At 40.0% G+C, this 22,022-nt stretch overlaps 1 protein-coding gene across 3 annotated transcripts in view; it reads left to right on the top strand.

The window, feature by feature from the left end:
* Positions 1 to 718: 718 nt before the first annotated feature.
* Positions 719 to 22,022, top strand: part of zhx2b (zinc fingers and homeoboxes 2b) — a 24,000-nt gene continuing 2,696 nt past the window's right edge. For 2 of the 3 annotated variants that reach the window (XM_079590932.1, XM_079590934.1), the window contains exons 1-2: positions 719 to 801; positions 19,302 to 21,925. In XM_079590932.1, coding sequence (XP_079447058.1) covers positions 19,426 to 21,915 — 2,490 coding nt within the window. In that variant the 5' untranslated portion in view covers positions 719 to 801; positions 19,302 to 19,425 and the 3' untranslated portion in view covers positions 21,916 to 21,925. Of the gene's footprint in view, positions 802 to 18,023; positions 18,091 to 19,301; positions 21,926 to 22,022 lie in introns of those variants that run through there. The other variant, XM_079590933.1, reaches the window with a different exon arrangement.

Raw genomic sequence — 22,022 nt, 5'->3', positions numbered from 1 at the left:
ATGAATATTTATATACCAATCTCCTCTCCGCTGTAGATAAAGACATCGTGTTGGCAGAGTCTTCAGTCCTCACCGTGTGAATCATTTTTATTCCTTTAATACATAAATATATTTACCAAAGCAGTCTTTTTAATGTGGCGGAAATGGGCTTCAGTTTCAGTGCGATGATATTACAGATAAAACATAACTGGGCGATATAAGCGTTGATAAGCATATAAGTGTTGGAGGCGTGACCGTGTGATAAATAATAATTATGGGTGTGACCTGGTGATAAATAAGCGTTGGGGGCGTGGTCTAAGATAACCGTTTTTTAATGAGATGCAGGCTCGAGTCTAGTCATTGCTCTTCTTTCTCTTGAATTCCTGTTTTACTGCAAAAAAAAAAAAAACACATTAAAAGTAAATACAATTCATCTGTAATATTTCTTTCGGTTTGGATGAGGGAGAGGTTTTGGTAAAACACCATAACAGATTTAGCTTTATTTATCTGATAGGATTATTATTTTTTATAATATTCAGAAATGTTTAGTGTAACCCAGTGTGAAGGAGGACATATATCGTGTTTTAATAAGCACTGCTGGATTAAAGGATTCCAGCTGTTGTTGTGTCTGGATAGAGAATATTAATACAGTCTAGCATCACGTGTGTGTGTGTGTGTGTGTGTGTGTGTGTGTGTGTGTGTGTGTATTGAGTATTTATAGCCCATGTTCATCGGCGTATAAACTCTGAATGAAACCCTCGCGCGCCGGATCGTGTGTCGGCTCCCGTAGATTCCTCCGGAGGATCCGACGCGTTTCAGAAGGTGAGGCTCTTCGCTTCGGTTCCCTGTTATCGATCCCTGTTCCCTGTTATCGATCCCTGTCATCGATCCCTGATCCCTGTTATCGATCCCTGATCCCTGTTATTGTGACTGATGGAAGTTTCTGGTGTAAATGAATCGCGAGCGCTGAAGTTCTCGCGCCTTTACTAACGACACCGAACGGGTTTCTGAAGGAAAGATTCAAACTCGGACAATATATTGAGTCGTTTGCTGTTGTCACCCGTTCGAATCTGGTGTGTGTGTGTGTGTGTGTGTGTGTGTGTGTGTGTTTGTGTGTGTGTGTGTGTGTGTGTGAGAGTGTGTGTGTGTGTGTGTGTGTGTGTGTGTGTGTGTGTGTGTGTGTGTGTGTGGTCGTGTTTCGTGAGTTTAGTGACAGGAATGATTCTGATTGATTGACTGATGTTGATTTTGCTGTTGCTGAAGTTTGAGAAGGTTGAGATGTGAAGTTCTGGACGAGCTTAATTCGCCATCATCATCTTCATCTTCATCATCATCACCATCATCATCAGGTTATGAAGTGACTTTATGACACGCTGATTTACCGGGTAAGTCTCCGTCAGTGTGTCGCGCACGGGTTTCCAAGGCAACAGCGGGTTCTTGATTGTAAGACTGGAACAATATTATTGTGAAACGCGGAATATTAAACTGCAGTGTTGAGAGTTGATCATATCTAATGAAGAACATGAGCCTGAGGCTGTTATGAGCATCATAATGTTTTTGCATTGTGACATTTTATTATGTCAATTATAATAGAACCATGCCATACAAATACAATAACTGACATTTGAGCATTGCTAACAGTAATAATGAATGATGAGAATATAGTAAAAAAGGCTTGATTTGAACTATTCCCGAACTGAACATGTTTTTAAAGTCCCCATGAAATCAAAATGGGCAATACTTGTTTTATGTAATATTGCAGTGTTTATTAAATGTTTATGGGTGCACTGCACATCATTATTGTGTTAATAATCTTGAATGAGAATAAGTTCCTCTTGCAGCATCTCTTCTCTTCTCTGATGACGAGGGCGGGGCAATAACCTGTCACTCACATGAGCTCAGCCAATAGCAAACCACAACCATCCAATCAATTCCCCACACACACAATCAAGCCCCGCCCACATGTGCTCTTGCTCCTGAAGCTTCTGGATATACGGCACAGTAGGAGAGACTTTACCCTGCACCCCGTCTCAGACTCCACAGGGGACACCGACTGGGGTGAGGAAGAGGAGGGTGAGGATGATGATGAAGGTGAGGATGATGAAGGAGAGGATGAGGAAGATGAATGAGAGGATGATGATGATGAAGGTGAGGATGATGAAGGTGAGGAAGATGATGATGAAGGTGAGGATGATGAAGATGAAGGTGAGGATGATGAAGATGAAGGTGAGGATGATAAAGGGGATGATGAGGAAGGTGATGATTATGATAATGATGATGAAGGTGATGATGATGAAGATGAGGATGATGAAGGTGATGATGAGGATGATAAAGGTGAGGAGGATGATGAAGGTGATGATGATAAAGGTGATGATGAAGGTGATGAAGAGGAAGGTGAGGATGATGAAGATGAGGATGATAAAGGTGATGATGATGATGAAGATGAGGATGATGAAGGTGAGGATGATGATGAAGGTGATGATGAAGAGGAAGGTGAGGATGATGATGAAGGTGATGACGATGATGAAGGTGATGAGGATGATGATGATGAAGGTGATGAGGATGATGATGACGGTGATGATGATGAAGGTGATGAGGATGATGAAGGTGATGATGATGATGAAGGTGAGGATGATGATGAAGGTGATGATGATGATGATGAAGGTGAGGATGATGATGAAGGTGATGAGGATGATGATGATGAAGGTGATGAGGATGATGATGACGGTGATGATGATGAAGGTGATGAGGATGATGAAGGTGATGATGATGATGAAGGTGAGGATGATGATGAAGATGAGGATGAAGGTGATGATGATGATGAAGGTGAGGATGATGATGAAGGTGATGATGAAGATGAAGGTGATGAGGATGATGAAGGTGAGGATGATGATGAAGATGATGACGATGAGGAAGGGGAGGATGATGAGGATGAAGGTGATGATGATGAAGGTGATGAGGATGATGAAGGTGATGAGGATGATGAAGGTGATGATGAGGATGAAGGTGATGATGATGAAGGTGATGATGATGAAGGTGATGATGAGGATGAAGGTGATGAGGATGATGAAGGTGATGATGAAGGTGATGATGATGAGGATGAAGGTGATGATGATGAAGGTGATGAGGATGATGAAGGTGATGATGAGGATGAAGGTGATGATGATGAAGGTGATGAGGATGATGAAGGTGATGATGATGAGGATGATGAAGGTGATGATGAAGGTGATGATGATGATGATGATGAAGGTGATGAGGATGATGAAGGTGATGAGGATGATGAAGGTGATGATGAGGATGAAGATGATGATGATGAAGGTGATGATGATGATGAAGGTGATGATGATGAAGGTGATGATGATGATGAAGGTGATGATGATGAAGGTGATGAGGATGATGAAGGTGATGATGAGGATGAAGGTGATGATGATGAAGGTGATGAGGATGATGAAGGTGATGATGATGAGGATGATGAAGGTGATGATGAAGGTGATGATGATGATGATGATGATGAAGGTGATGAGGATGATGAAGGTGATGAGGATGATGAAGGTGATGATGAGGATGAAGGTGATGATGAAGGTGAGGATGATGATGAAGATGATGATGATGAGGAAGGGGAGGATGATGAGGATGAAGGTGATGAGGATGATGAAGGTGATGAGGATGATGAAGGTGATGATGATGATGATGATGGGGATGAAGGTGATGATGATGATGATGAGGATGAAGATGATGAGACTGTAGTAGTCGCTTCTCTTCCGGGAGGATCGTCTCCGTTCAGGAAGTTCACCCGGTCGGCTTCGATCAGTGTTTTATTGTGATTGGATGAAGATGATGATGATGATGAGGATGAAGATGATGATGATGTTCACTAACCCCCGGTCGGCTTCGATCAGTGTTTTATTGTGATTGGATGAAGATGATGATGATGATGAGGATGAAGATGATGATGATGTTCACTAACCCCCGGTCGGCTTCGATCAGTGTTTTATTGTGATTGGATGATGACGTGTTAATGGGCGGAGTTTGCTTGCCATACGTGATTATTGTGAGTAATAATCGTGATAATTTGAGGGAAGTATTTATTGCCATAAAAAAGATTCCTTTGTGTAATACATATATTTATTTTATTTAAATGAATGTCAACTTGAGGTGAAATAAGACGTAAGATTCACTCGTGTGTGCTTATAGTTCATCTGAACATTATTATTGCACTGGGTGTCGATGTGTATTAAACAATATATAAACAGAAGTGTAAATCAGTAGATTAGAAGATAATGTGTGTGTGTGTGTGTGTGTGTGTGTGTGTGTGTGTGTGTGTGTGTGTGTGTGTGTGTTTCAGCTCGTGTGTGTGTGTGTGTGTGTGTGTGTGTGTGTTTCAGCTCGTCTGTGTGTGTGTGTGTGTTTCAGCTCGTCTGTGTGTGTGTGTTTCAGCTCGTCTGTGTGTGTGTGTGTGTGTGTGTGTGTGTTTCAGCTCGTCTGTGTGTGTGTGTGTGTGTGTGTGTGTGTGTGTGTGTGTGTGTGTTTCAGCTCGTCTGTGTGTGTGTGTGTGTGTTTCAGCTCGTGTGTGTGTGTGTGTGTGTGTGTGTGTGTGTGTGTTTCAGCTCGTCTGTGTGTGTGTGTGTGTGTGTGTGTGTGTGTGTGTGTGTGTGTGTGTTTCAGCTCGTCTGTGTGTGTGTGTGTGTGTTTCACAGGCATGAAAACTCCTCACCTTTCGGCGAAATTCGCCGTTTTAAAACCTAAAAGGGTCACCTACGTGATTTGTGCAGATCCGATGAGAAAATATTTTAGGAGGGAGGGGGAGGGAGGGGGGGGGGGTGTTCGAGGTCGAGGCCAGCATTTATCCCCTATAAAGTTACCATAAACTTTACAAAACTATAAGCTTTAAAAAACAATCATCATTCCGAATGCCGAAACATGACAGCCAATACGAGTCAGAGTAACGTTAGGGCAGAAATGTTTTCAAAGTCTTTTACACCGCGAGTCTGAGAACTGGACACACTGCCGAACAAAGAACCGCACGTCGGAAAGCAAGCCTGAGGTAAGTTAGCTTACAATGTTAACTGTCCTGTCAGATACAGACAGCGATGTTGCCAATGTCATTATTTTTTATTTTGACATAGAAGTGGGCGAGATAATATCGCGAGTGGGCGCGGGCGCCGTGAGTGCTGAGCGAGCAGGAACAAGTATTCATTGCGCGGCTCGCGAGCCTCATGCGGCTCGCCAAGCTTTAATTTGTGGCTCGCAGTTGCATGGCGGTAAATAATACGGTGATATGATAATGCATTCACTATAGATATTTTATAAAAACATAACAAGTAGGGCTTTAACATAACCCGTTAAAAACTCAAAGTGTCAGCTCTATTACAAATTATTTCGATCGGATTGAAAGGGGTGGTTTATCGAGAGAACGTGAAAAAACTTGATCGATTGAAAACCGAAACTGAAAGGACGACGTATGACGCGCTGAACAAGCTGTTCTCCTGATTAATAAAGTGTCATATAAATGAATATCCTTTCATTCTATAATTCTCCTTTCACTCAGCATCTGTGAAGTGAAGCAGGACAACGGCTCACCAGTGCTTGTTTCAGATTATCATACAGACGACTGGTTTGGGGCATTTTTGGGATAAATAGTAGTAGTAAATAGTTTTTTTTCTCTGAGACCCGATGAAATACGTAGATCAGCGGCCCATTGGTTCTTTTCTTGATTGACACTGGGCTAGCCCAATCACATCTTTAATGTGAAGTATAGAAATATACTCTTTCAAGTATAGAAATTAGTACAAAACTAATTATGAAAGTTTCCTTTATTTTTCAGTGCATTTGTTTTACAATAGGCTATATGGCTATTACTATCATGGGATTAATATTATAACTATTATTGTAGTAGTAATGTAGACAGACACTGTAACTAAAAGAGTTTTGAAATTTTCTTTGTTTAATTTGCACCAGATTGATGAATTTCACATTAAAAAGCACAAAATTTTCCCCCGAACCCCCCTAGAGTGGCAGAGGACCACTCATCACAGTGATCCAAAAATCCTGTGAGAAACACTGGTAGCCTACTACAATGCCAATGCAGATTACAAGTTGTTTTTTTCGTTGTTGTTGTTTCATTTTTTTTTTTTTGGGGGGGGGATATATGCCGCATCCTTTTCACCTTTTTTACCCCTGACCTGTTTTCATGCCTGGTTTCAGCTCGTGTGTGTGTGTGTGTTTCAGCTCGTCTGTGTGTGTGTGTGTTTCAGCTCGTCTGTGTGTGTGTGTTTCAGCTCGTCTGTGTGTGTGTGTGTGTGTGTGTTTCAGCTCGTCTGTGTGTGTGTGTTTCAGCTCGTGTGTGTGTGTGTGTGTGTGTTTCAGCTCGTCTGTGTGTGTGTGTGTTTCAGCTCGTCTGTGTGTGTGTGTGTTTCAGCTCGTCTGTGTGTGTGTGTGTGTGTTTCAGCTCGTCTGTGTGTGTGTGTGTGTTTCAGCTCGTGTGTGTGTGTGTGTGTGTGTGTGTGTGTGTTTCAGCTCGCGTGTGTGTGTGTGTTTCAGCTCGTCTGTGTGTGTGTGTTGTGTGTGTGTGTGTGTTTCAGCTCGTCTGTGTGTGTGTGTGTGTGTGTTTCAGCTCGTGTGTGTGTGTGTGTGTGTGTGTTTCAGCTCGTCTGTGTGTGTGTGTTTCAGCTCGTGTGTGTGTGTGTGTGTGTGTTTCAGCTCGTCTGTGTGTGTGTGTGTTTCAGCTCGTCTGTGTGTGTGTGTGTTTCAGCTCGTCTGTGTGTGTGTGTGTGTGTTTCAGCTCGTCTGTGTGTGTGTGTGTGTTTCAGCTCGTGTGTGTGTGTGTGTGTGTGTGTGTGTGTGTTTCAGCTCGCGTGTGTGTGTGTGTTTCAGCTCGTCTGTGTGTGTGTGTTGTGTGTGTGTGTGTGTTTCAGCTCGTCTGTGTGTGTGTGTGTGTGTGTTTCAGCTCGTGTGTGTGTGTGTGTGTGTGTGTTTCAGCTCGTCTGTGTGTGTGTGTGTGTTTCAGCTCGTCTGTGTGTGTGTGTTTCAGCTCGTGTGTGTGTGTGTGTGTTTCAGCTCGTCTGTGTGTGTGTGTTTCAGCTCGTGTGTGTGTGTGTGTTTCAGCTCGTCTGTGTGTGTGTGTGTGTGTGTGTGTCTCTTTATTCTGCAAGGCTGTTGAGTTAACGCTGGTCAATATTGAGTTCCAGAATTCCTGAGCTGGAGTGAATCTGATTGGATGTGTGGGAGGGGCGGGGCTTAGCGCTGCACTCCTATTGGCTGACACTGATGACTGCCCCCTGGACACTTGTTCCTCACAACTAGACTGTGTGTGTGTGTGTGTGTGTGTGTGTGTGTTAGGGAAATGAACTGGCTGAGATTGTGCTGATAGAGGAATTTGAATGAAATATTGTTTATGTAAGTGTTTTATTCAGAAGTCTGACTGACAGAGAGAGTCGTTGCGAATCTTTCCTCTCTAAAGATGGACGTGATGCTTTCATGTATTTATAGAACACAAATAGGACAGTGTGTGTGATTGGAATTATATGAAAGGTTTAGCAGATGCTTTTATCCTCAGCGGGCAGAGACATGAGGAGGGATGAAATACAACGTTCCCAAATTAGAAATACAGGAAACAATAGAGATGAAGAATAGAGATGAAGAATAGAGATGAAGAATAGAGATGAAGAATAGAGATGACCAATAGAGATGAAGAATAGAGATGAACAATAGAGATGGAGAATAGAGATGACCAATAGAGATGAAGAATAGAGATGACCAATAGAGATGAAGAATAGAGATGGAGAATAGAGATGACCAATAGAGATGACCAATAGAGATGAAGAATAGAGATGACCAATAGAGATGAACAATAGAGATGAACAATAGAGATGAAGAATAGAGATGACCAATAGAGATGACCAATAGAGATGAAGAATAGAGATGACCAATAGAGATGACCAATAGAGATGAAGAATAGAGATGACCAATAGAGATGAAGAATAGAGATGAACAATAGAGATGGAGAATAGAGATGACCAATAGAGATGGAGAATAGAGATGACCAATAGAGATGAAGAATAGAGATGACCAATAGAGATGAAGAATAGAGATGGAGAATAGAGATGACCAATAGAGATGACCAATGGAGATGGAGAATAGAGATGACCAATAGAGATGAAGAATAGAGATGAAGAATAGAGATGAACAATAGAGATGAAGAATAGAGATGACCAATAGAGATGAACAATAGAGATGAACAATAGAGATGAAGAATAGAGATGAAGAATAGAGATGAACAATAGAGATGACCAATAGAGATGAAGAATAGAGATGACCAATAGAGATGAAGAATAGAGATGAACAATAGAGATGGAGAATAGAGATGACCAATAGAGATGGAGAATAGAGATGACCAATAGAGATGAAGAATAGAGATGACCAATAGAGATGAAGAATAGAGATGGAGAATAGAGATGACCAATAGAGATGACCAATAGAGATGGAGAATAGAGATGACCAATAGAGATGAAGAATAGAGATGAAGAATAGAGATGAACAATAGAGATGAAGAATAGAGATGAAGAATAGAGATGACCAATAGAGATGAACAATAGAGATGAACAATAGAGATGACCAATAGAGATGAACAATAGAGATGAAGAATAGAGATGAAGAATAGAGATGAACAATAGAGATGAAGAATAGAGATGATCAATAGAGATGAAGAATAGAGATGATCAATAGAGATGAAGAATAGAGATGAAGAATAGAGATGACCAATAGAGATGAAGAATAGAGATGGAGAATAGAGATGAAGAATAGAGATGAAGAATAGAGATGAACAATAGAGATGACCAATAGAGATGAAGAATAGAGATGACCAATAGAGATGAACAATAGAGATGAAGAATAGAGATGAAGAATAGAGATGAAGAATAGAGATGGAGAATAGAGATGAAGAATAGAGATGGAGAATAGAGATGAACAATAGAGATGACCAATAGAGATGAAGAATAGAGATGACCAATAGAGATGAACAATAGAGATGAACAATAGAGATGAAGAATAGAGATGAACAATAGAGATGAACAATAGAGATGAAGAATAGAGATGATCAATAGAGATGAAGAATAGAGATGATCAATAGAGATGAAGAATAGAGATGAAGAATAGAGATGACCAATAGAGATGAAGAATAGAGATGACCAATAGAGATGAAGAATAGAGATGGAGAATAGAGATGACCAATAGAGATGAAGAATAGAGATGAAGAATAGAGATGAAGAATAGAGATGAAGAATAGAGATGAACAATAGAGATGAAGAATAGAGATGACCAATAGAGATGATCAATAGAGATGAAGAATAGAGATGAACAATAGAGATGAACAATAGAGATGAACAATAGAGGTGAAGAATAGAGATGAACAATAGAGATGACCAATAGAGATGAAGAATAGAGATGAAGAATAGAGATGAAGAATAGAGATGAAGAATAGAGATGATCAATAGAGATGACCAATAGAGATGAAGAATAGAGATGAAGAATAGAGATGACCAATAGAGATGAACAATAGAGATGAAGAATAGAGATGAAAAATAGAGATGAACAATAGAGATGAAGAATAGAGATGAACAATAGAGTTGACCAATAGAGATGAAGAATAGAGATGATCAATAGAGATGAAGAATAGAGATGAACAATAGAGATGAAGAATAGAGATGAACAATAGAGATGAACAATAGAGATGAACAATAGAGATGGAGAATAGAGATGACCAATAGAGATGAAGAATAGAGATGACCAATAGAGATGAAGAATAGAGATGGAGAATAGAGATGACCAATAGAGATGACCAATAGAGATGAAGAATAGAGATGACCAATAGAGATGAACAATAGAGATGAACAATAGAGATGAAGAATAGAGATGACCAATAGAGATGACCAATAGAGATGAAGAATAGAGATGACCAATAGAGATGACCAATAGAGATGAAGAATAGAGATGACCAATAGAGATGAAGAATAGAGATGAACAATAGAGATGGAGAATAGAGATGACCAATAGAGATGGAGAATAGAGATGACCAATAGAGATGAAGAATAGAGATGACCAATAGAGATGAAGAATAGAGATGGAGAATAGAGATGACCAATAGAGATGACCAATGGAGATGGAGAATAGAGATGACCAATAGAGATGAAGAATAGAGATGAAGAATAGAGATGAACAATAGAGATGAAGAATAGAGATGACCAATAGAGATGAACAATAGAGATGAACAATAGAGATGAAGAATAGAGATGAAGAATAGAGATGACCAATAGAGATGAAGAATAGAGATGACCAATAGAGATGAAGAATAGAGATGAACAATAGAGATGGAGAATAGAGATGACCAATAGAGATGGAGAATAGAGATGACCAATAGAGATGAAGAATAGAGATGACCAATAGAGATGAAGAATAGAGATGGAGAATAGAGATGACCAATAGAGATGACCAATAGAGATGGAGAATAGAGATGACCAATAGAGATGAAGAATAGAGATGAAGAATAGAGATGAACAATAGAGATGAAGAATAGAGATGAAGAATAGAGATGACCAATAGAGATGAACAATAGAGATGAACAATAGAGATGACCAATAGAGATGAACAATAGAGATGAAGAATAGAGATGAAGAATAGAGATGAACAATAGAGATGAAGAATAGAGATGATCAATAGAGATGAAGAATAGAGATGATCAATAGAGATGAAGAATAGAGATGAAGAATAGAGATGACCAATAGAGATGAAGAATAGAGATGGAGAATAGAGATGAAGAATAGAGATGAAGAATAGAGATGAACAATAGAGATGACCAATAGAGATGAAGAATAGAGATGACCAATAGAGATGAACAATAGAGATGAAGAATAGAGATGAAGAATAGAGATGAAGAATAGAGATGGAGAATAGAGATGAAGAATAGAGATGGAGAATAGAGATGAACAATAGAGATGACCAATAGAGATGAAGAATAGAGATGACCAATAGAGATGAACAATAGAGATGAACAATAGAGATGAAGAATAGAGATGAACAATAGAGATGAACAATAGAGATGAAGAATAGAGATGATCAATAGAGATGAAGAATAGAGATGATCAATAGAGATGAAGAATAGAGATGAAGAATAGAGATGACCAATAGAGATGAAGAATAGAGATGACCAATAGAGATGAAGAATAGAGATGGAGAATAGAGATGACCAATAGAGATGAAGAATAAAGATGAAGAATAGAGATGAAGAATAGAGATGAAGAATAGAGATGAACAATAGAGATGAAGAATAGAGATGACCAATAGAGATGATCAATAGAGATGAAGAATAGAGATGAACAATAGAGATGAACAATAGAGATGAACAATAGAGGTGAAGAATAGAGATGAACAATAGAGATGACCAATAGAGATGAAGAATAGAGATGAAGAATAGAGATGAAGAATAGAGATGAAGAATAGAGATGATCAATAGAGATGACCAATAGAGATGAAGAATAGAGATGAAGAATAGAGATGACCAATAGAGATGAACAATAGAGATGAAGAATAGAGATGAAAAATAGAGATGAACAATAGAGATGAAGAATAGAGATGAACAATAGAGTTGACCAATAGAGATGAAGAATAGAGATGATCAATAGAGATGAAGAATAGAGATGAACAATAGAGATGAAGAATAGAGATGAACAATAGAGATGAACAATAGAGATGAACAATAGAGATGACCAATAGAGATGATCAATAGAGATGAAGAATAGAGATGAACAATAGAGATGAACAATAGAGATGAAGAATAGAGATGAACAATAGAGATGACCAATAGAGATGAAGAATAGAGATGAAGAATAGAGATGAACAATAGAGATGAACAATAGAGATGAAGAATAGAGATGATCAATAGAGATGAAGAATAGAGATGAACAATAGAGATGAACAATAGAGATGAACAATAGAGATGAAGAATAGAGATGAACAATAGAGATGACCAATAGAGATGAAGAATAGAGATGAACAATATAGATGAACAATAGAGATGAAGAATAGAGATGATCAATAGAGATGATCAATAGAGATGAAGAATAGAGATGAAGAATAGAGATGAACAATAGAGATGAACAATAGAGATGAAGAATAGAGATGACCAATAGAGATGAACAATAGAGATGATCAATAGAGATGATCAATAGAGATGATCAATAGAGATGAAGAATAGAGATGAACAATAGAGATGAACAATAGAGATGAAGAATAGAGATGAACAATAGAGATGAAGAATAGAGATGAACAATAGAGATGAAGAATAGAGATGAACAATAGAGTTGACCAATAGAGATGAAGAATAGAGATGATCAATAGAGATGAAGAATAGAGATGAAGAATAGAGATGAACAATAGAGATGAACAATAGAGATGAACAATAGAGATGAACAATAGAGATGAAGAATAGAGATGATCAATAGAGATGAACAATAGAGATGAACAATAGAGATGAACAATAGAGATGAAGAATAGAGATGAACAATAAAGATGACCAATAGAGATGAAGAATAGAGATGAAGAATAGATGAAGAATAGAGATGAACAATAGAGATGAACAATAGAGATGAAGAATAGAGATGATCAATAGAGATGAAGAATAGAGATGAACAATAGAGATGAAGAATAGAGATGAACAATAGAGATGAAGAATAGAGATGAACAATAGAGATGACCAATAGAGATGAAGAATAGAGATGAAGAATAGAGATGAACAATAGAGATGAACAATAGAGATGAAGAATAGAGATGATCAATAGAGATGATCAATAGAGATGAAGAATAGAGATGAAGAATAGAGATGACCAATAGAGATGAAGAATAGATGAAGAATAGAGATGAACAATAGAGATGAACAATAGAGATGAACAATAGAGATGAAGAATAGAGATGACCAATAGAGATGAAGATTAGAGATGACCAATAGAGATGATCAATAGAGATGAACAATAGAGATGAACAATAGAGATGACCAATAGAGATGAAGAATAGAGATGGAGAATAGAGATGAATAATAGAGATGGAGAATAGAGATGGAGAATAGAGATGACCAATAGAGATGATGAAGAATAGAGATGACCAATATAGATGAACAATAGAGATGACCAATAGAAATGAACAATAGAGATGAACAATAGAGATGACCAATAGAAATGAACAATAGAGATGAACAATAGAGATGAACAATAGAGATGATGAAGAATAGAGATGACCAATAGAGATGAACAATAGAGATGGAGAATAGAGATGAAGAATAGAGATGACCAATAGAGATGGAGAATAGAGATGAAGAATAGAGATGACCAATAGAGATGACCAATAGAGATGAACAATAGAGATGACCAATAGAGATGAACAATAGAGATGGAGAATAGAGATGGAGAATAGAGATGACCAATAGAGATGATGAAGAATAGAGATGACAAATAGAGATGACCAATAGAGATGAAGAATAGAGATGAAGAATAGAGATGAACAATAGAGATGACCAATAGAGATGAAGAATAGAGATGAAGAATAGAGATGAATAATAGAGATGGAGAATAGAGATGGAGAATAGAGATGACCAATAGAGATGATGAAGAATAGAGATGACCAATATAGATGAACAATAGAGATGACCAATAGAAATGAACAATAGAGATGAACAATAGAGATGAACAATAGAGATGATGAAGAATAGAGATGACCAATAGAGATGAAGAATAGAGATGACCAATAGAGATGAACAATAGAGATGAAGAATAGAGATGAACAATAGAGATGAAGAATAGAGATGAACAATAGAGTTGACCAATAGAGATGAAGAATAGAGATGATCAATAGAGATGAAGAATAGAGATGAAGAATAGAGATGAACAATAGAGATGAACAATAGAGATGAACAATAGAGATGAACAATAGAGATGAACAATAGAGATGAACAATAGAGATGGAGAATAGAGATGGAGAATAGAGATGACCAATAGAGATGATGAAGAATAGAGATGACCAATAGAGATGACCAATAGAGATGAAGAATAGAGATGGAGAATAGAGATGACCAATAGAGATGATGAAGAATAGAGATGAACAATAGAGATGAACAATAGAGATGAACAATAGAGATGAACAATAGAGATGAACAATAGAGATGACCAATAGAGATGAACAATAGAGATGGAGAATAGAGATGAAGAATAGAGATGAACAATAGAGATGACCAATAGAGATGAAGAATAGAGATGAACAATAGAGATGAACAATAGAGATGAAGAATAGAGATGACCAATAGAGATGAAGAATAGAGATGAACAATAGAGATGACCAATAGAGATGAAGAATAGAGATGAACAATAGAGATGACCAATAGAGATGAAGAATAGAGATGAACAATAGAGATGACGAATAGAGATGACCAATAGAGATGACCAATAGAGATGGAGAATAGAGATGACCAATAGAGATGAAGAATAGAGATGAAGAATAGAGATGAACAATAGAGATGACCAATAGAGATGAACAATAGAGATGACCAATAGAGATGGAGAATAGAGATGAACAATAGAGATGACCAATAGAGATGAAGAATAGAGATGACCAATAGAGATGAACTAGAGATGAACAATAGAGATGAACAATAGAGATGACCAATAGAGATGAACAATAGAGATGACCAATAGAGATGAACAATAGAGATGAAAAATAGAGATGAACAATAGAGATGAAGAATAGAGATGAAGAATAGAGATGACCAATAGAGATGACCAATAGAGATGAAGAATAGAGATGAAGAATAGAGATGAAGAATAGAGATGACCAATAGAGATGAACAATAGAGATGAAGAATAGAGATGACCAATAGAGATGACCAATAGAGATGAAGAATAGAGATGAACAATATATATGACCAATAGAGATGAACAATAGAGATGACCAATAGAGATGAAGAATAGAGATGACCAATAGAGATGAAGAATAGAGATGAAGAATAGAGATGAAGAATAGAGATGACCAATAGAGATGAACAATAGAGATGAAGAATAGAGATGAAGAATAGAGATGAACAATAGATATGACCAATAGAGATGAAGAATAGAGATGACCAATAGAGATGAACAATAGAGATGAACAATAGAGATGGAGAATAGAGATGAACAATAGAGATGAAGAATAGAGATGGAGAATAGAGATTATCAATAGAGATGACCAATAGAGATGACCAATAGAGATGAACAATAGAGATGAACAATAGAGATGAACAATAGAGATGAAGAATAGAGATGACCAATAGAGATGAAGAATAGAGATGACCAATAGAGATGACCAATAGAGATGAACAATATAGATGAACAATAGAGATGAACAATAGAGATGACCAATAGAGATGACCAATAGAGATGAACAATAGAGATGAAGAATAGAGATGAAGAATAGAGATGACAAATAGAGATGACCAATAGAGATGAAGAATAGAGATGACCAATAGAGATGAACAATAGAGATGACCAATAGAGATGACCAATAGAGATGAAGAATAGAGATGAAGAATAGAGATGACCAATAGAGATGACCAATAGAGATGAAGAATAGAGATGACCAATAGAGATGAACAATAGAGATGACCAATAGAGATGAACAATAGAGATGAATAATAGAGATGATGAAGAATAGAGATGACCAATAGAGATGACCAATAGAGATGACCAATAGAGATGAAGAATAGAGATGAAGAATAGAGATGACCAATAGAGATGAAGAATAGAGATGGAGAATAGAGATGACCAATAGAGATGAACAATAGAGATGACCAATAGAGATGAACAATAGAGATGACCAATAGAGATGAACAATAGAGATGAAGAATAGAGATGACCAATAGAGATGGAGAATAGAGATGACCAATAGAGATGACCAATAGAGATGGAGAATAGAGATGACCAATAGAGATGGAGAATAGAGATGGAGAATAGAGATGAAGAATAGAGATGACCAATAGAGATGACCAATAGAGATGACCAATAGAGATGAACAATAGAGATGAACAATAGAGATGAACAATAGAGATGAACAATAGAGATGAACAATAGAGATGAACATTTCATGACTTTAACAGAGATCACGGGTCAGTGGCTCTATGAGGGTCAGATGTCACCTGTGGTTACCATGGTAACAGAGAGAGTTTAATCAGGCGTCAGCATTTAAAACCTGTTCTTCTGTGATCTTTAGAGAATCTTCAGAAAGTGTGTGTGTGTGTGTGTGTGTGTGTGTGTGTGTGTGTTAGTTAAAGACTGCGACAGAGTCTCATGCAAGTTTTATAATGACAGTCCAGCGCTGTGGTGATGCTGAATGTGTCATTTCTCTCATTTGCTCACGTGTGTGTGTGTGTGTGTGTGGCTCGCTGTCAGGCTGCTGTAATTAATGAACACACAGTGTTGCTGGGCTGTCACACTCTCACTGTTGCCATAACAACAACATGCAAATGAAGCTTGGCTTAATGTTTTTACATGTCTAATCAGGAGAGAGAGAAAAGCGAGTTCTTCCCTCCAGCAGAAGCGGCGTGATTCCTCCACACGCGCCGTCATTAATATTACACACGCGGGTCGAGGGCTTTACTCGAAGGATTCGCTTCCAGCGTCCTGATGTAGAAGAGCTACACACACACACACACACACACACACACACACACACACACACACACACACACACACACACACACACACACACACACACACACACACTCCTCCGTTTGACCATCATCTGCTTCCTTCCAGTTCTGCAGAACACAATCAATCTGCTCATAGATTTAATGTATCGACATATTAAATGCATTATGTGAATGCTAGGCCGAAGAGATGTGTCTTTAGTCTAGATTTGAACTGACAGAGTGTGTCTGCTTCCCGGACAATGTTAGGAAGACTGTTCCAGAGTTTTGGTGCTAAATAGGAAAAGGATCTACCGCCAGCAGTCGATTCTGATATTCTAGGTATTATTAACTGGCCGGAGTTGTGAGATGGCAGTAGACGTGAAGGACTATAATGCGTTAAGAGCTCGCTCAAGTACTGCGGAGATAAACCATTTAGTGCTTTGTAAATAATCAGCAATATTTTAAAATGTATACGATGTTTAATAGGCAGCCAATGCAGTGTTGACAGAACGGGGCTAATATGGTCATACTTCCTGGTTCTGGTAAGAACTCGAGCGGCTGCGTTTTGAACTAGCTGTAGTTTGTTTGTTAAGCGTGCAGGGCAACCACCCAGTAGAGCATTACAATAATCTAGCCTTGAGCTCATGAACGCATCAACTAACTGTTCCGCATTTGTCATTGAGAGCATATGACGTAATTTAGATATATTTTTAAGATGGAAAAATGCGGTTTTACAGATACTAGACACGTGACTTTCCAATGAAAGATTGGTATCAAAGAGCACACACACACACACACACACACCCAGGTTCCTAACCGACGACGAAGACTTAACAGAGCATCATCAAGTGTTAGACAGTACTCTAGGTTATTACGTGAGGAAGTTTTTTGGTCCAATAATGGAAATCTCTGGTTTTTTTTCCAGAACTTAGTAGTAGGAAATTGCTAGTCATCCAGTTTTTTATATCAGGTATGCCTTCTGTTAATTTTGTGAATTGGTCATTCTCGAAAGACATCACATAGCTAAAACATTATTTTATATGACATTAATTTGACCGTAAATACTTGTTTTAAAAGTTATAATGTCGTTAAATGAAAAAAGGACACTAATATGATTAACGTCTTTAAATATTTATACAGTATGACATGTATAATGGGGAAATGAAAATGTCATTATGTGCGAGTACAATGCGATCTCTGTGTGTGTTTCTGCTGATGTGGTGAATGTATTCATGTGTGTTTGGATTCTCAGTCGAATCGTGCCAGAATCGCCTCGCTGACCCTCCGGCCTTGAGATCGCAAACGTCTGGGATTGGTTACAAATGAATACAAACCCGTTTCACATTCCCCGCAAACTACACACTTTCTCTTCTCCTTCTCCTTCTCTCCGTCTGTGATTCTAGATAAGGCTGTTGGTAAGTCTTCTGTCTTTGCTGAGTTGTTGGCTTTGATTCTGGAATGCTTGAACTCATGAACCTCCTGTGCAAACTCCTCTTTCTCTCTGTTGAAAAGTGTGCATCTGCTTTGTTTGTCAGAGGTTTTTATTATTTGGTTGTAGTCTGTACCACATTGCAGTATATAGCACCAAATATTGTGCACCAAAGTAATTTAGTTTTTTGATAACCTTCTCTCTGAGCCTTAGAATTAAACGGGTGGATTTTTGCTGCTCTGCATGTCAGACTTTTATGTAAATGCTTCTTCACATGTGAAATGAGCAGCAAGTTCAGTACGACACTTTTGCTGTTTAGTTTCAACAAACCTTTTTTTCACTGGGGAGGGAGTTTTTTGTTCTGAAAAGTTACAGTGTGTAGTCCAGTACTCTATTTCAGATAATCAAGAAAACATTTACACAAAAACTTTTACTTAAAGACACTAAGGGCCAGATTTACTAACAGTTTGAGCCAACCCTCTTTTGGCATTAAAACTACTGTCAGGATTTACTAAGACACGCAGTGAGAAACTATAGCGCTGAAAGGCGTGGACAGGGTTATTTTTGTGGCTGGCCTTATTGCATATGCATTTGTAGGAGTTTCCCTTTCAGATGCAGCATTCATGGGAGGAGAGTATTTAAATTAATCACGCAAGGCGATTTACTAACGGTACGTTCACACGGGGCGTGAGCGTCAACGCTTGACGGAAGGCGTGGCTGAAGTTTGGCACGACGCCATGGTATTCATGGTATGTCAGCCAATGAAATTAGACAGGAATGACAGGATGAACGTGATGAACGTGATTGGCTGCCGCCTGGCTACTGTATTTGCATAGAGCGATCCTGATTGGCTGACGCTTCCGCCTGCGGCGATTCACTGGCGTTGCTCGCGGCAGAAGTTAAAAAATTCTCAACTTTTGCCGTGAGCAACGCCAGTGAAGCGCCGCCGACGGATCCACAATTCATTTCGGCAACGCTTGACGTCACCCATTCAAAGTCAATGGGAAGCGTTGACGCTGACGCCCCGTGTGAACGTACCGTAAGGTTTACGCTCATCTATGTACAATGTGTGTTTCATGCTAATTAATTAAGCCCATGCCTTTGACATTTCTAGTGCTGTTCTCTTCCAGTTACAGGACCTGATTGGTGTCACTGACCTTCTAATAAAGTCCTTCTGTATCTGTTCTCTTTGTGCAGGTGAGCCTCCATGACACCCAGTTTAGCAGATGAAGCCCAAATGCTGGGTTTTCACTCTGATCCCTTAGTCCCTAATTAAAATCCCTCACCAGACCATCATCTGCCCGTCGTCGTCGTACTCATCATGTCAAGCCAAAGGAACCCCTGTGTGCTCAGTACAACCGGCTTCGCTCCTGAAGACTCTGTGGAGATGGATGTTTCAGTGGAGACTGTGCTGGACAGATGTGATCCTGTTCCGCCTCCATCAGACGAAAGCCGGGTGGCATTGAACGGCGAGGAAGAGGAGAAGACCGGAGGGGTTTCTTCATCGGAGAAGGGTTCCTTCTACACCCGTAACCTCCGCATCTACAGAGATCATGAGGACTTCCATCGGTCTGAAGAACCATTCTGTGTTTGCAACTTCTGCAATTTCAGGACCAACAACTTTGAATCCCTCTTATGTCATAATAAAGTTCAACACCCAAACGAGAGCTGTTCCAAGTTCAGGCAAACCGTCGATTGCGAGAATGATGGTTCCCTTCTGGAAGCAGGTGGAGACACTGGAAAGACACTAAAATACAGCATTGTGGAGAAAGGACTCGAGGTGGAGAAGGATCTGTATAGTCCAGTGTTGAAGGATGAGATCAGGGCTGTGAGTGTAAATGGTACGATCATTATCCCGGAGCCTGTGTGTCATGTGACTCCTCTTCTACAGCGACCTCCCAATCTCAGAAACTCTCCCACAATCGCAGTTCCTCTTCACACCAGCAAGTACAACCCAATCCTGGACAGCAATCCCACCCTGATCACATGTTTCAGCAGATTCCCGTACCCTACGCACTCGGAGTTCTCCTGGCTCACTTCAGTCTCCAGCCTCCCAGAGGAGCAGATCAAGGTGTGGTTCTCCACCCAGCGCCTGAAGCAGGGCATCACCTGGACTCCTGAAGAGGTGGAAGAAGCCCGGAAGAAGATGTTCAATGGGAGTATACCAACCCCACAGCACACCTGTGTGGCTTCACCTACACCTGAACCAACTCGTCAGACCAGCCCTGCATCAAACAGCACAGCAAATATATCATCCACCACTTCTACAGCTCTCTGTCAGACTCTTAAACCCTCTTCAGGAACTCCTCTCTTGGCTTCAGAGCTCAAACGCCATGTTGTGCACATGCCTCCACTTCTCGCTTCTTCTCCTGGGTTTCCTGAGTTTAAAACATCTAGCCCTGATTCTTTTGTGGCCTCAGACATGAAGAGACCTGTTGCGTATTGTGTCCCACCTAAAGGGAAACTCCCAATGGTTCAATCCAAAGAGAAGATGATGTCCAAAGAAAGACTCCCTTTGTCACCCATAGTGTCCACCAATCTCAAAAGATCTCTAATTCATCAGCAAATAAACAATCGTGCTTCTGCCTCCGCCTTCATTCCTAAAAACAAGTTATCCTGCTTTGGTGTAACCGTGCTCTCTTCACCAGCACAAGTGAACAGACCAACAACCATCCAGACTCTTTCCCGGTCTCCGACACCGGCCCTTCAGTGTAAGTCTATAGAACCACCAATGCTCCCATGCTTCAGTAGTCAGAATGACAAAGAAATCCCACATGGGGATGTTAAGCATTGGTTTCTTGACCACACTACAAATTCCCAGAACTCGTGTGTTGAATTCGGTTTGGTTCCTGCCCAGTTTCCTCTACTAAAGGACAAGAGTCCTGGACAAATCAAGCTTCTAGAGGAGAGTTTCCAGAGGAACAGTTTCCCTTCCTATGATGAGGTCGAGCACCTCATGATCACCACTAGACTGTCTCGAGAGGAACTCGAGAGCTGGTTCTCGGAGCGCAGAGCACTTCGAGATTATCTGGAACAAGCCCTGCTGAACTCCATGGGTTCTAGACGGGATTCCCAACAGCCGGTCCTCAACGGATCCCAGAGATCCGGGACTCGTACCTTCAGCCCTGTGCCTCCCAACAGCAAGTCTGTGAACCGGCTCAAAAATGGGTTAGTCCAAAGCCGATGGCCTTCGCCTGTGGAGTTCAGGCGTATGGAGAAGCAGACGCGGTTGGCCCGCACAGAACTCGTCCGGTGTTTCCGAGACAGTCGGCTGGCTCAGCAGAGCTGTGTCCTGGACCGGAAGGAGGTGTTTGGAGAGCGGAACGGCTGCCGGGCTGAAGACTATCCGAGCACAAAGGATCGACCACTTCGAGATGAGATCATCAAACCCAACAGCCCAGAGATCGAGAACCGGTTCTCCAACACACTCGCTAAGCACACGGGGAACCCAGAGACCGAGAACCGGTTCTCCAACACACTCGCTCAGCACACGGGAAACCCAGAGATCGAGAACCGGTTCTCCAACACACTCGCTCAGCACACGGGGAACCCAGAGATCGAGAACCGGTTCTCCAACACACTCGCTCAGCACACGGGGAACCCAGAGATCGAGAACCGGTTCTCCAACACACTCGCTCAGCACACGGGGAACCCAGAGATCGAGAACCGGTTCTCCAACACACTCGCTCAGCACACGGGGAACCCAGAGATCGAGAACCGGTTCTCCAACACACTCGCTCAGCACACGGGGAACATCGGGGAAGCGTTCGGAGACGGCAGCGAGGACTTTGGAGTTTCAGACTCCAGTTAGAAGATGGAAGGTATGTTTACAGATGAGCAGAACACTGTTGCATGTGCTGGTGTTGTCATGAAAGTCATGTTTTTTGGTGAAAATATTTATTGAAGGAATGGTAAAAG

This window comes from Phoxinus phoxinus (genome assembly GCF_949152265.1).
Source record: "Phoxinus phoxinus genome assembly, chromosome: 19".
NCBI lineage: Eukaryota > Metazoa > Chordata > Actinopteri > Cypriniformes > Leuciscidae > Phoxinus > Phoxinus phoxinus.
Note: the sequence above shows the minus strand (reverse complement) of the source record. Positions and strands in the feature narration are given on the sequence as shown.